Genomic DNA, 14,336 nt, shown 5'->3' with positions numbered 1-14,336 from the left:
GACCACTGATAATATTTGACTAGATATTTTCAACATAGGCTCATTCTGAAAATGTACCCCTATATACATTTCTGGAGATCATAAATGATGTAGCCTGAGGTACATATGGCTGCATTTCTTCTTCAAAATGAACGCTATGGGGCGTTTTGTCAATGCTGTTCTGTTCGCACTTTCCAGCTGACCACTTACCTTTATATGGACGCTTTTTCCGCTGTTATCAGTTTGTTTAGCAGCTCGCCATGCACTTCGGCGAACTTGGGACACAGAGCGAAGTTGATCATGATGATGGGGTTTGAGTCCGTTGATAGAACGATTTCAGAAAGCGGGTAAGACAAAAACAATAGAAAAAAAATGTAAATCAACGAGTAAAAAACAGGGTGAGAATGTGGTAAAATCTGAAAATGTGGTAAAAATCAGGCGGTTGGTTGGGTTTAGGGAAGGGGGTGGGCGCTGGTCAATCTGTGCTTTTGAAAACACTATCGGTTGGGTTTAGGGAAGGGGATGAGTGGGTCAGTCGATCGGTCAATCAGTCAGTCGACAGCAGCCTCTGGTGGATTTACGTGAGAACAGCAGGCATTAATGGCACTTGGGAGAGAATTTTGAGCTCTGAGAAGGCGTACACAGTGGCCTCTGGCGAAAACAAAATCTGCAAAAAAAAAAAAAAAAAACTACTGGGACGTATTTGGCGCTCTCTAGATATATATACAGTGGTACGTTTTCAGAATGAGCCTGGGTTTGATATTTTTCAAGGTACTAGCATTCAGCTTAAAGTGACATTTAAAGGCTTAACTAGGTTAATTAGGGTAATGTGGCTAGTTATGTTAATTAGGCAAGTTATTGTAAATAAATGGAGCTCTCAAACTCTCTCGCTTCAATTCTCCACTAATAGTACAAATAGGAATATTAGAGGCGTAGCTCTGCCAAAATAATGAAAAATACCCTTTTTTTGCTCATTTTTGTGGGTATTTCTGTGGGGATGTTTTGCTGAATGTTGATATAGTGGAAATAAAGGAGGAGATAGTCAATTATATGCACTTTTGTGATTTTTTTTCTGTTAGTGCTGTTAAAGAGAGATTTGTTTTTGTACAGATCATAGTTTTAATTAATTTCTAATAACTGCTATCTTTGCCATGATGACCGCTCATAATATTTGACTAGATATTTTCAACATAGGCTCATTCTGAAAACGTACCCCGATATACATTTCTGGAGATCATGGATTATGTAGCCTGAGGTACAAATGGCTGCATTTCGTCTTCAAAATGAACGCTATGGGGCGTTTTGTCAATGCCGTTCCTTTTCGCACTTTCCAGCTGACCACTTACCTTTATATGGATGGCTTTTTCCGCTGTTATCAGTTTCTTTAGTAGCTCACCATGTATAGATTTCTGTGGGGATGTTTTGCTGAATGTTGATATAGTGGAAATAAATGAGGAGATAGTAAATTATATGCACTTTTGTGATTTTTTTTTTCTGTTAGTGCTGTTAAAGAGAGATTTTTTTAACAGATTATAGTTTTAATTAATTCCTAAGAATTATGCTATCTTTGCCATGATTTGCGGTGGTGCAGTAGGCAGTGCTGTCGCCTTACAGCAAGAAGGTCGCTGGTTCGAGCCTCGGCTGGGTCAGTTGGGATTTCTATGTGGAGCACTAGTCCATAGACATGCGGTACAGGTGAATTGGGTAGACTAAATTGTCCGTATGTATGAGTGTGAATGAGAGTGTACGAGTGTTTCCCAGAGATGGGTTGCAGCTGGAAGGGCATCCGCTGTGTAAAACATATGCTGGATAAGTTGGCGGTTTATTCTGCTGTGGCGACCCCAGATTATTAAAGGGACTAAGCCGAAAAGAAAGTGAATGAATGAATACTTTCCTTGGTAATTAATCACTAATTATGTGACTAGTTACTATTTGTGGGAAGTAACTATAACTAATTACTCTTCTAAAGAAATTAATATCAAATTGTATTGGAATATGTACATCTACACGCATTTTTTTTAAAGATACATTTTTGGCCTTTTTAAATTAGATGGGACAGTATTAAGACAGGAAGCAAAGTTGGAAAGAGAGAGGGAGTAGGGTAGGGAAATATCCTTGAGCCGGGATTCAAACTCAGGACGCCTCGATGTGCCACTGCACCGAATGTCAGCGCGCTAACCACTAGACTATTGTGCCGACACATTTACACACATTTTAACATCAAATTCTGTTGGTATGCAACATCTGAGCAGTATTCTAGTACAACATGCACTGGCGTCTCTCACTACAGGCCATTAGAAAGCGACAGCTGTGGGCTTTGAGGGGTAAAATAAGGTTATCTGTCTCTTTTTTTTAGCATAGAGCATCCCTGCCAGCTCTCTCCATCAGGGGATTCCTCTGTGTTTGTGAACATGCAGACATTGAGCTAATTGACTGAATTCAGACAGCCACCAGCTCTTTTCCTGAGGGAGTGACCTGTCAGTCATATTTCAGCATCTGTATGATATCAGAAAGCACAGATGGATAATAGTTGCTCTTTTTGTGGCGCTGTCAATCATTTTTATTGCTTTAATAGGTCAGTACTATCATCTGATTACCACCAATGACCTGCTTTGATAATATTTTGACATATACTTTGCTGTTTTCTGTTATATTCAGCAGTGATGTGTGGTGTGAAATTTAGCATCATTCCAGCTGGACAAGATCTAGTCAAATTCAACATTTTGTCAATATTTAAATATCAAATTTAATTGAAATTCAGTATTTTAGTGACATTCTAAGATGTCAAATCGTTTGGGCCTCTAGTGTTTTAGCAACATCGTGGCTCCAGCTGATTGAAGTCCAACATGTTAGCTATATTATAACGTCAAATTAAATTAGCAGCTTTCTAATGTCAAATTCTACTCCAATTCATAATTTAGTTAGCATTAACATCATCAAATCTAACGTCAAATTCTGTTAGAATATGTAAATGTAGCTATATTCCAACATTGAATCTATTAGAATGCAACGATTGAGGAACGTTCTAATGGGAAATTCTATTAGAATTTGTCAATTTAGCAACATTTTAACATCAAATCCTACGCAAACATTAAATTCTATTGGAATATGTAGTTTTAGCAACATTCTAACATCGACTTCTATTAGAATATGTCAATTTAGCAATATTCTAACATCAAATTCTATTGGAATATCTACATTTTAGCGACATTCTAACACTAAATTCTAATAGATTGCAACATCTGCGCAGTATTCTAAGATTCAAACGTTGATTGAAATCTATAATTATAGCAACAATCGAATGTGAAGCTCTATTAGAATTCGCAATTTTGTCCTATACATATACATGCATCTACTTTTATTTATTAATATGTTAATAATACACATGTTAAGATTAATGCAGTCATGAATGAGTCATAATGCAGCTAATTTGATCTTCAAATCAAATGAAATCAAATCACTTTTATTGTCACACTTGATCAGCAGCACGTGTACTGTGGATGAGTGAAAAGCCTAGGTGCTGGCAAAATACAGACAGTGCAAAATACAGACAGTGCAAAATACAACAGCATACTCACAAAAAATACAGGAGAATGTAAAATTGGCAGTGTTGACAGCGATATGTACAATGAATAGGTGTATCCATAGTTGTAGGCAGTATTGTTTCAGGTATGGATTGGTTAAAGTGCAGTGCATGCTACATATTGATGGAGTGCAGTGAGGAGTATTGAAGAGTCTGTGTGTGGTTTGTTTAGTGTTCATCAGCCTGATAGTCTGAGGGAAGAAGCTTTCCTTCAGTCGGCTGGTGCGTGACCGGATGCTGCGGAACCGTCTGCCTGAGGGTAGCAGAGAGAAACGTCTATGGCTTGGGCGGCTGGAGTCGCTGATTATTCTCTTGGATTTCCTCATGCACCGCCTGGTGTAGATGTCCTGGAGGGAGGGAAGCTCACCTCCTCCAGCAGTTCGCACAATCCTATGTAGGCCTTTGCCATTGCTGCTGGTGCTGTTTCCATACCAGGTGGTGATGCAGCCAGACTGGATGCTCTCCACAGTGCAGGTGTAGAACGAGCGGAGGATGTGGGGGCTCATTCCAAACCTCCTGAGACGCCTGAGGAAGAAGAGGCATTGTTGTGCCTTCCTCAGCACTGTGTCTGTGTAAGCCGTCCATGTCAAATCCTCAGCGATGTAGCCTCCAAGAGACTTGAAAGTGCTGACTCTCTCCACTGGCGTCCCGTTGATGGTGATGGGGGTGTGTTCTCTCTTCTCTCTCCTGAAATACATCACCGGCTCCTTGGTTTTGCTGATGTTGAGTGAGAGGTGGTTTTCCTCACACCACTGCGTCAGAGTGTGCGCCTCCTCTCAGTAGGCCGTCTCATCTTTATCTGTGATTAGGCCCACCACCGTTATGTCATCAGCAAATTTAACGATGACGTTGGAGCTGTGTTTGGCTGTACAGTCGTGTGTGTACAGGGAGTACAGGAGTAGGCTGAGAACACAGCCCTGTGGAGCACCAGTGGTCAGTGTAGATGAGGTGATGTTGTTCATTCTGACCACCTGGTGTCTGCTTGACAGGAAGTCCAGGATTCAGTTGCAAAGAGAGCTGTGTAGGCCCGGAGCCTGGAGCTTCACCTTTCTTCATGAGGTATAAAATCAAACACAAACACGTGAATGAATCTCTGTTGGTTTGTGAAGCTAAATGAAGCCCGCAGGAGGAGCAGAGCAACATGACGAGTTTCTGAGGAGTACAGTGTTGTCTTTTATCGCTTTAAGAAGCTGTCAGTCTCTGGAGACATTGAGTGTCAAGACTGCAATTATCGTCCTCGTGCGCTCTCACTGAATGTGAAGAGATTGATGGACTGTACGAGACAGCAAAGGGATTAGGTGGCTTTATAGTTAAACATCAAACTGAAGCTAATACAGTCTATGATACTTTGTCTTTTTTGTATTAATATTAGGCATGTAACAATATTGTAAATACCGTCATACCGCAATAGTAATTTTTTTCAATATTACCGTAGGCGCATGACTTAATAAAACTATATTTCTGAGAAAAGTTTGCTTAGGCGAATGAAGCGAACGGGAGGTAGCGGGAACTTCAATTCCCATCAGCCTAGGCGTGGCCATCATCCTTTGCGGTCTGTTGTCACTACAGATCCAGTAATGCGGAAATGGAGTGTGCTGCTAGTAGCGGGGAAGAAAAAGATCTGGAAATGATCGAACCTAAAGCGGGTTTTAAATCGGATGTGTGGAAGCATTTCGGTTTCTTTCTAAAAAGATACAAAAAAGAGAAAAGGTGACAGAAAAAAACAGTATGCAGGCACTGCCAGACTGTGGTGTAATATAAGTCGGGGAATACAACTAAAAACAGTCATGGGGACTGCAGAACACAGCACACTGTTCAGATTGATGCAGACATTGACTTGTACCGCAAAGAGACCTCTATCTCACTCATGGCTTGTCCTCTCAAGTGGTGGAAAGACAATGCACAACGTTACCCACTGCTGTCAACCTTGGCTAAATCATATCTCTCTGTCCCAGAAACCTCAGTCCCAAATGAGAGTTTTTTTTTTCTGTTGCAGGGGACATTGTAAATACCCAGAGATCCCAACTTTTACCAGATTATAGTTCTATGATAATTTTCCTTAAAAACCCATCTCTATCTAAGTGAGTGAGTGATTACATGTTGAGTGTGATGAGTTTTCAACAATACTAAATTGAAACTTTATTTTTTTATATGGTTTAATAGTTTTTTGTTATTAAAATTGAAAAATTGAAGTTCCTGTTTCGAAACTTACAGATAGATGGCGAATTTGTATGTCATTGATATGTTCAGTGCTAAGGTAAATAAACACTTTTGCCACTTTTTTTCGAGTCTTTTCATTAGTTTTGTTTTTCCTGTAAATTATTCAATAAATACCGTACCGTGCCATTCATACCGAGGTATTATCGTACCGGGAAATTCTGATACCGTTACATCCCTAATTATTATTATTGTTATTATTATTATTTTTTAGACCATTTTGAGGGATGTGAACAAAAACAATGGTCCCAACGTGTTTCCTGTTTTACATCTTTAATTTCTATAGCTTTCGAGAATCCAAAAAGGTCCACATATTGAAAAATAATATTGATAAATAAAAATAGTTAGGATAGCGGTTTTAACATTAAGATATGTTTGAATGGCCTCTTGTTAGAGTGATGAAATAAGTGGGATAACAAGCGAGAAATGTTCATGGGCCAATGACGTCACCACATTGAAATAGTCTATACCAGTGTTTCTGAACTGGTGGGTCGCGGGAACATTTTCAGTGGGTCGCGAAGTGTGTGGTCAAAAAAACAACAAAAGTTTAATTTTTAACTTATTTTGACTTATATTTTGGAATGCGTGCATGACAACCGTACCGTTTGACATGTGAAATTTCATTTAATTATAGCAACAAATATGTCAAAGCGCAAGTACGACCCCGAATATGTAAAGTATTAATTTACATATATTGACTACAAAAAAAAGACTTAAAGCTTCAGTGTGTCATAATTAGTGAGGTGCTCTCACAAGAGAGCACGAAACCTTCTAAATTAAAACGACATTTAGAAACTAGACAGCATGTTTTATTAACAGTTTAGTTCATGGTAACTGAACCTTTCCTTACCCTAACCACTGTTCACAGTATTTGTCACTTTTACTCTGTAATTTGATCCATTTTGTTAAATGACAGCAAAAAAAGATAGTTTATTTGTAAGTCTTGGTGATTTCCTTATGATTTATCTGTCACTACTTGTGTATGTAAAGAAATAAATACAAGTAAATAATTATTCCTAAAATTGTATTATAGTTCCTAAAAATTTGGGTCGCGGCTTGATGACCATGTAAAAAAGTGGGTCCCATGGCCAAACCAGTTGAGAACCCCTGGTCTATACCACGGGTGACCAATCTCGTTCATGGAGGTCTGGTGCCCTGCAGGGTTTAGCTCCGACTTGCTTCAACACACCTGCCTGGGTGTTTCAAGTATACCTAGTAAGAACTTGATTAGCTTGTTCAGGTGTGTTTGATTAGGGTTGGAGCTAAAATCTTCAGGAAACCGGAGCTCCAGGAACAAGTTTGGTGATCCCTGGTCTATACAGTACCTGCATTACTAATGACTAATTTAATTAAATTTGCTTTATGCTTTTATTTATTTAATGTACTGTTTTTTTATTTGTCACAACTGTTGCTTTTATACAGCATTAGAAAAAAAATATCTTGACTTGGCTTAACTAAATTACTATTCCTTAATTATAAAGTTGCATTTTAGCATCAGCGTTGATGTTTAAATGTCACTTGATTTTCAAGAAATATTTTCAAAAACGTTTCTGACTATTACAATGTTTGTCTTACTTCAAATGTTTGAATTATTAAAAAATCTATAGTTAATAAGTGCAGTATCATCAATCAGTAATCAAATAAAATATCTAATTTATTTAAAATTAAATATTTTATTACATATTTAAAAATAAAATCAATAATATCTTTATTAGCCCCTTTCACACATACAGACCTTTCGGGAAAATTACCAGCAATTATGGTATGTGTGAACAGGCCCTTTTTGAAAATACCGGTAAATACAATCTGGCTCTTTTCCGGAAAGAGAAGTTGTAACATTAGCAGTGATTCGCCGGAAAGCTGCGCTGTGTGAATGCAGAGGGAAGATTGCCGGATAGGGCGCGTCCATGTCTAGAATGCGCTGACATAAGACGTCTACTTTAGCCAATCAGAACACTCAGACGCACTCACGCCCGCACTGTTTGTGAGAATAAAAGCCTGTAAATATTGTTCCAGACACATTTAGCTGCTGGATGTTAGTCAGATAACGCTTATATGTTCATCTTAATGCTCACTGTGTAAATAATTATCGATAAGATACTTATGATAAGCCGTTGTCGGTTTACCTTCAAGCTCTGCATCCTTCAGTTGCTTGTGAAGCAGCCAGCACACACACATATCATGTACATCTCGACATGCGAAAGTGTTTCTCTATATGTGTTCATTAAAGTTGTTTACAATACTGATCCTTCCACAGAGTTTGTAATGTAGTCAAATGTTTACAAATACAAGCGCAGCCGTTTAGAGCTCATTTCTGGTTAATGATGTCAGAATTTACCGGTATTTTGGAGTGGATGTGTGAATGCTCTTTTCCGGAATAATTTCTTAACGTCCTCGCCTGTGTGAACAGCGCTTTTTTGAATTTACCGGTAAATACGTTCCAGATATTTTCCATATATTTACCGGTCTCACTGTGTGAAAGGGGCTATTCTCACTTCTCGCATCCTTGAATAAAAGAATGATTTAAATATACTGTAAACAAATGATTTGTTTTAGAGAATTATAACACAACAGGATGGTTAAAAGTGTTTTAATCTGAATACATATAATGAGAAAACCTGAAAGCCGATGTAAATGTACAGTTGAAGTCAATATTATTCGCCCTCCAGTGAATTTCTTTTTCAGAAATTTCCCAAATGATGTTGAACAGATTCAGGAATTTTTCACAGTACGTCTGATAATATTTTTTCTTCTAGAGAAAGTCTTATTTGTTGTATTTCAGCTAGAATAAAAGCAGTATTGAATTGTTTTAAATCCATTTTAAGGTCTATATTATTAGCCCCCTTAAGCAATATTTGTTTTGGATTGTCTCCAGAACAAGCCACTGCTATACAAAGGCTTGCCTAATTAGCATAACTTTACCCTAATTAACATAGTTAAGCCTTTAAATGTCACTTTAAGCTGAAAACTAGTGTCTTGAAGAATATCTAGTCCAATATCATTTACTGTCATCATGACAAAGATAAAATAAATCAGTTATTAGAAATGAGTTATTAAATCTATTTTGTTTAGAAATGCGTTGAAAAGATTACTGTGACTGTTAAACAGAAATTGGGATTTCAGCTGTAAAAGCGTGTCTTGTTTTTTCATAGCTGTGAAAGTGCAGCGCTGGAACATGTTTTGGAGGCTGATTTGGAGGCCTGTCATCTCCTCCTGAAAGGCCTGGATCAGAGAAACCTCAGCCTCTCCCAGACGGAGGATCTTCCCTCAGGATCCGCATCTGCTTCAGATGTCCTGCAGTTCACTAAAGATGAAGAGGACTGCGCCATGTTGACTGCTTTAGGGGGACGCTGGTGTCCCGAAGCTGATCTACAGCACTCTCAGTTCACAAAGGTAAAAATTCTACACCATATATTACCACAGAATTATCGAAATATTATGTGCAATGCAGTATTCAGTTAAAGTCAAACGTATTAGCCCCCTCTGTATATTTAGTTCCAATTTCTGTTTAACGGGTGGAGTATTCCTTCAACACATTTCTAAACATAAAAGTTTTAATAACTAGTTTCTGATTTATTTTATCTTCGCCATGATGACAGCGCATAATATTTTACTAGATATTTTTCAATAGTAACCCTTCTTCTTCTGCTCCCTTCATTTCCATTAAACCTCTTCATTTGCTAATCTTCCCTCTTTTCTCCTGCTCTTCCTGTTTGTGCTGTTCGTTTTTGCCGTCAGCTCTGTAGGCCTTTGTTGTGTGTTTGTGCATGGCTGTGTGTTGCTTGTCTGCTGTTGTCTGTTGTGTGCTGAAGATCCTGAAGGACTGAAGGTGAGCGGATGCTTTTCACTCACTCACTGCTGTGCTAATCTTGTATCACTTACTGTACTGTGTGTGTGTCTGCTGTAGTGTGTTTGCGTCTGCTGTAGTGTGTGTCTGCTGTAGTGTGTGCGTCTGCTGTGGTGTGTGTTTGTGTCTGCTGTAGTGTGTTTGCGTCTGCTGTAGTGTGTGTCTGCTGTAGTGTGTGCGTCTGCTGTGGTGTGTGTTTGTGTCTGCTGTAGTGTGTTTGCGTCTGCTGTAGTGTGTTTGCGTCTGCTGTAGTGTGTGCATCTGCTGTAGTGTGTGTGTCTGCTGTAGTGTGTGTCTGCTGTAGTGTGTGTGCTGTAGTGTGTTTGCGTCTGCTGTAGTGGGTGTGGAGTGTAGTATTAAACCCTTTTATGTTTAATATAATATAATATAATATAATTGAGGCGACGCAGTGGCACAGTAAGTAGTGCTGTCGCTTCACTGCAAGAAGGTCACTAGTTCAAACCTCAGCTGGGTCAGTTGGTGTTTCTGTGTGGAGTTTGCATGTTCTACCTGCGTTCGCATGGGTTTCCTCTGGGTGCTCCGGTTTCCCCCACAGTCCAAAGACATGCGGTACAGGTGAATTGGGTAGGCTTAATTGTCCGTAGTGTATGAGTGTGAGTGTGTATGGACGTTGCCCAGAGATGGGTTGTGGCTGGAAGGGCATCCGCTGCGTAAAACATATAGTGGATAAGTTGGCGGTTCATTCCACTGTGGCGACCCCAGATTAATAAAGGGCCTAAGCCGAAAAGAAAATGAAGGAATGAATAAAATAATTAAATATAATAAATTTTATATAACCCAAAAATAATAAATGTGTCGTTGTTTCAGGTTATTATATTAAATAATATTAGAAAATGTTTATTTATTTATTTTATTATTATTATTATTATTATTATTATTATTATTATTATTATTATTATTATTATTATTATTATTATTATCATTAATTCCATTGGACACCCACACTTTTGAAGTATTTAAACTAAAGTACGTTTTATAATAATATTATTAATATTATTATTATTTATTTTTTTTATATTTTTTTATTATTTTTTTTATTCACCCACACTTACTTTAAAAGTAATAATATTATAATACAATACCTGCATAATAGTAATAATAATAATAATAAATGATATAATTTATAGCTGTGTACACACAACAAAAATAATAATAATAAATGTTTTATTATATATTACAATAATATTTTACAAAAACAATGTGTGTTTGTATGTGTGTGTGTATGTATATTTGTATATATATATATATATATATATATATATATATATATATATATATATATAAAATAGTTCATACCTTTGTTACTTTTATTTAAATAGTATTTATTATTATTTAATAACTTTTTTATATTAACTTGAAAAATAACCTTTGAAAACTGGACTTTATTAGAACTATGTTAAGCTGCTTTGACACAATCCATATTGTGAAAAGCGCTATATAAATAAACATGATTTGAATTTAGTTGAATTGGTGGTGGAGTGGGGAAACCCCACTCTCATGATTGTGAAGTGCTTTGGGTGTATGGCCATACACGATAAACACATTACATTACATTTCATTACTGTAAATTTACTCTATTACTGTAAATACATTATAATGTAAATAAATAAAATATGAAAGTAAAAAAAAAACGTTTTATAATAAAAAAAAAACTTTTTATTAAAATTAGTTTTAATAATAATAAAAAATATTTTAGTGTTCTTATTATTTCTGTCAGTGTTTACTAATATCAACTGTAATAACTTTTGTAACATTAATTAAAATTTTATAATTATTATAATGTATTATATATTATTATCAATAACATTTAACATAAAATATTTGTCTTCTATTTACTTGATTATATGCACCTTTATAAACATTTACAGTACATATACTAGTATTCTTTATAATAATCCACATTGTTGCATGCAACTCTGTTTTTCATGAATGTATTGCGCTTAACTATATAACACTAACATTTTGACAAGCTAAATGTGATTTTAAACAGAGTCTAATAAAAGAGGCGGTGGTCTTGCCTGAACCTCAGCCACTTTAATATTGCCCACAGGAGATGATAATTAATATTGTGTCATTAAAATCCAAATCCATGAGAAATGAAGCTGTAATGTGCTTTAGTGAACTAATATTTTTGCCAGCGACTGCTAATTATTCTCTGCTCTAGCACACGACTCCTGAATGCAATCATTACGCACACAGATGGGCCGAACGCTAGCTTATTTTTCTTCTTTTCAGCCGTAATGACGAGTTATGTCGGTGCGCTGAGTGCTTTTTAATAATAGATGTGCTTTATTGTTTTGTTTTAATCTTCTGCGATAGTGAATCATTCATCATTCGTCTCTTGCAGAAATTGGAGGAGTTTCTCTTCTGTTTGGAGGACGAGGCTCCAGAGGTGAGTCTGGTTTATACACAACCTGCTCTTCATACTAATATACTACAGTATCAGTCTGTCAAACAAATAATTCATTTATTAATTCATAAATTAATACAGTTGTTCATTTACATTCCAAGTCTCTCGCATAATTTCAGCATATGCGTTTTAAATGAAAAGTTATTTATTTATTTACTGATTTATTTATGTAGGATTTATGTGAATGCTATAAAGTCCCAGTCTGACATATAATTTCAGCACATGCATTTCCAATTAAAGATTTTTAAAATGTATTATTATTTGAATTAATTAATACATTTATTTATTTGTTTGTTTGTTTATTATTTAGGATTTTAAAATAGTTTTAGCTTTATTTGAATTTAAAATGTTAACGTTTTTATTTTTTTATTTATTTACATTTTATTTTATAGTAAAATAATTAAATGTGATAAAAAGCCACTGACCATCATTTCATGCGTTTCCAATTAATATTTTTCATTCATACATTCATTATTTTGTATTTTTAAATAATTTTTGATTATAATTAAAATGTTAATATCTACATGGTTTTTATTTTTATTTTATTTTTTTACATTTATTTTTTATGATTTTTTATAGTAAAATAATTAAATAGAGTTATTACAATAATTAAATACAGTCCCAGTCTATCGCATAAGTTCAGCACATGCGTTTTTAATTAATAGTTTTTTTTTCATTCTTTCATTTATTTATTTATTTTTATTTATTAGGATATTAAATAGTTTTAGCTTTTTTGAATAAAAAATGTAAATGTCTGCATGGTTTTTATTTTTATGTATTTTTATTCATTGATTTAATTTTATAGTAAAATAATTAAATGAAATGCATTCCTAGTCTGTTACATAATTTCAGCATATGTTTATATTTCCAATGAACAGTTTATTTATTTATTTATTTAATTTTTTTTTATTTCAGCAAATGCATTTCCAATTAATAGTTTTCCATTTAATGTTTAATTAATCAAACATTATTAATTTATTTATTAATTTTGGATTTTTACATAGTTTAATTTGCAATTAAAATGTTAATGTCAGCATGTTTTTTATTTTTATATCTAATTTTTTTGTAAAATAATTAAATGCAATAGTCCCAGACTCTCACATAATTTTAGCATATGCATTTCCAATTAATAGTTTTATTCATTCATTCATTTATTTATTAATTAATTTATTTGTTTCATTATTTATTTATTTTTTTATTATTTAGTATTTTAAAACCGTTTAGCTTTATTTGAATTGAAATGTTAATGTCTGCATGTGTTTTATATTTATTTTATATTCTGTCACATAATTTCAGCATATGCATATATTTCCAATGAATAGTTTTTCATTTATTTATTTATTTTATTATTTTTAATTGTTTTATTTTCAGCATATGTATTTCCAAATAATAATTTTTAATTTAATGTTTAATTAATCTATCCTTTTTAATTTATTTATTGATTATTAATTTAGGATTTTTATTTGAATTAAAAATGTTAATGTATACATGTTTTTTTATGTTTATGTTTTGTATTTAATTCTAATTCAAATAATGTAAAATAAAGCAATGCAATTAAATAAAGGAGTAAAAAAATCTATAACACTTTAATTTAGGTACTAATTCTGCATGATTTTATTCTACATCTCTAATCCTACCCAATACGTATATCTAACAAATTCCTTAATAGCTATAAACAAGCAATAAATTAGGATTTTATTGAGCTGAAAGTCATAGTTAATGCTTTGTTAATAGAAGAATTTATTTAATTGTTTTAGCTTTGAGTTTAAATTTATTAGACCTGAAAATGACCAAGTGTTGCCAAAATTCTTTGCGAAAATTGATAAGTATTTATAACGTCCTGATACAATAAAATTCAACAGGGCGTCCAAACTTTTGCACATGACTTTACATTCAGTTGCTTGTCCTTTCAGATGCAGTAAAGTGAACACATTAACCTTTAAGGACAAGCACCCACTGTGATTTTTCCACTAGAAATCTGTACAACTGTATTTCAGAGAGCGTTTTCTGCTGCTGTTGTTCTCGAATGTGTCTCCCGAGACTCCAGCCTCATTCACAACTGCTTTAATTTGCCCTCTGTGTGATGTTTGCGTCTATAAAAGGTGTTTCATTAGGTCTAAGAATAGACTACAGGCCTCATTAGTGCCGTTCCGGAGAGAAATAGTGGACGTGAATCAGTCGAGCTGCTCTGGAGGAAAACTGTGAATCACGGTTGATGGAATTGGGACGGAGCCGACCGCACGGACCTGTCCCACTTACCTGACTCGCACTCGACTGTT

General features: G+C 34.9%; 2 protein-coding genes across 4 annotated transcripts in view; one reads left to right on the top strand and one right to left on the bottom strand.

Annotated features, from left to right (window-relative positions):
* Positions 1-14,336, bottom strand: part of LOC100331556 (signal induced proliferation associated 1 like 2) — an 823,625-nt gene that overhangs the window by 409,647 nt on the left and 399,642 nt on the right. The window lies entirely within an intron of this gene.
* Positions 1-14,336, top strand: part of disc1 (DISC1 scaffold protein) — a 90,294-nt gene that overhangs the window by 55,992 nt on the left and 19,966 nt on the right. For 2 of the 3 annotated variants that reach the window (XM_073919488.1, NM_001142263.1), the window contains 2 exon segments: positions 8,932-9,172; positions 11,995-12,039. In XM_073919488.1, coding sequence (XP_073775589.1) covers positions 8,932-9,172; positions 11,995-12,039 — 286 coding nt within the window. 3 annotated transcript variants of the gene reach the window in all.

This window comes from Danio rerio, chromosome 13, assembly GCF_049306965.1.
Source record: "Danio rerio strain Tuebingen ecotype United States chromosome 13, GRCz12tu, whole genome shotgun sequence".
NCBI lineage: Eukaryota > Metazoa > Chordata > Actinopteri > Cypriniformes > Danionidae > Danio > Danio rerio.
The sequence above is the reverse complement of the archived record's forward strand: the minus strand, read 5'-3'. Positions and strand labels throughout refer to the sequence as shown.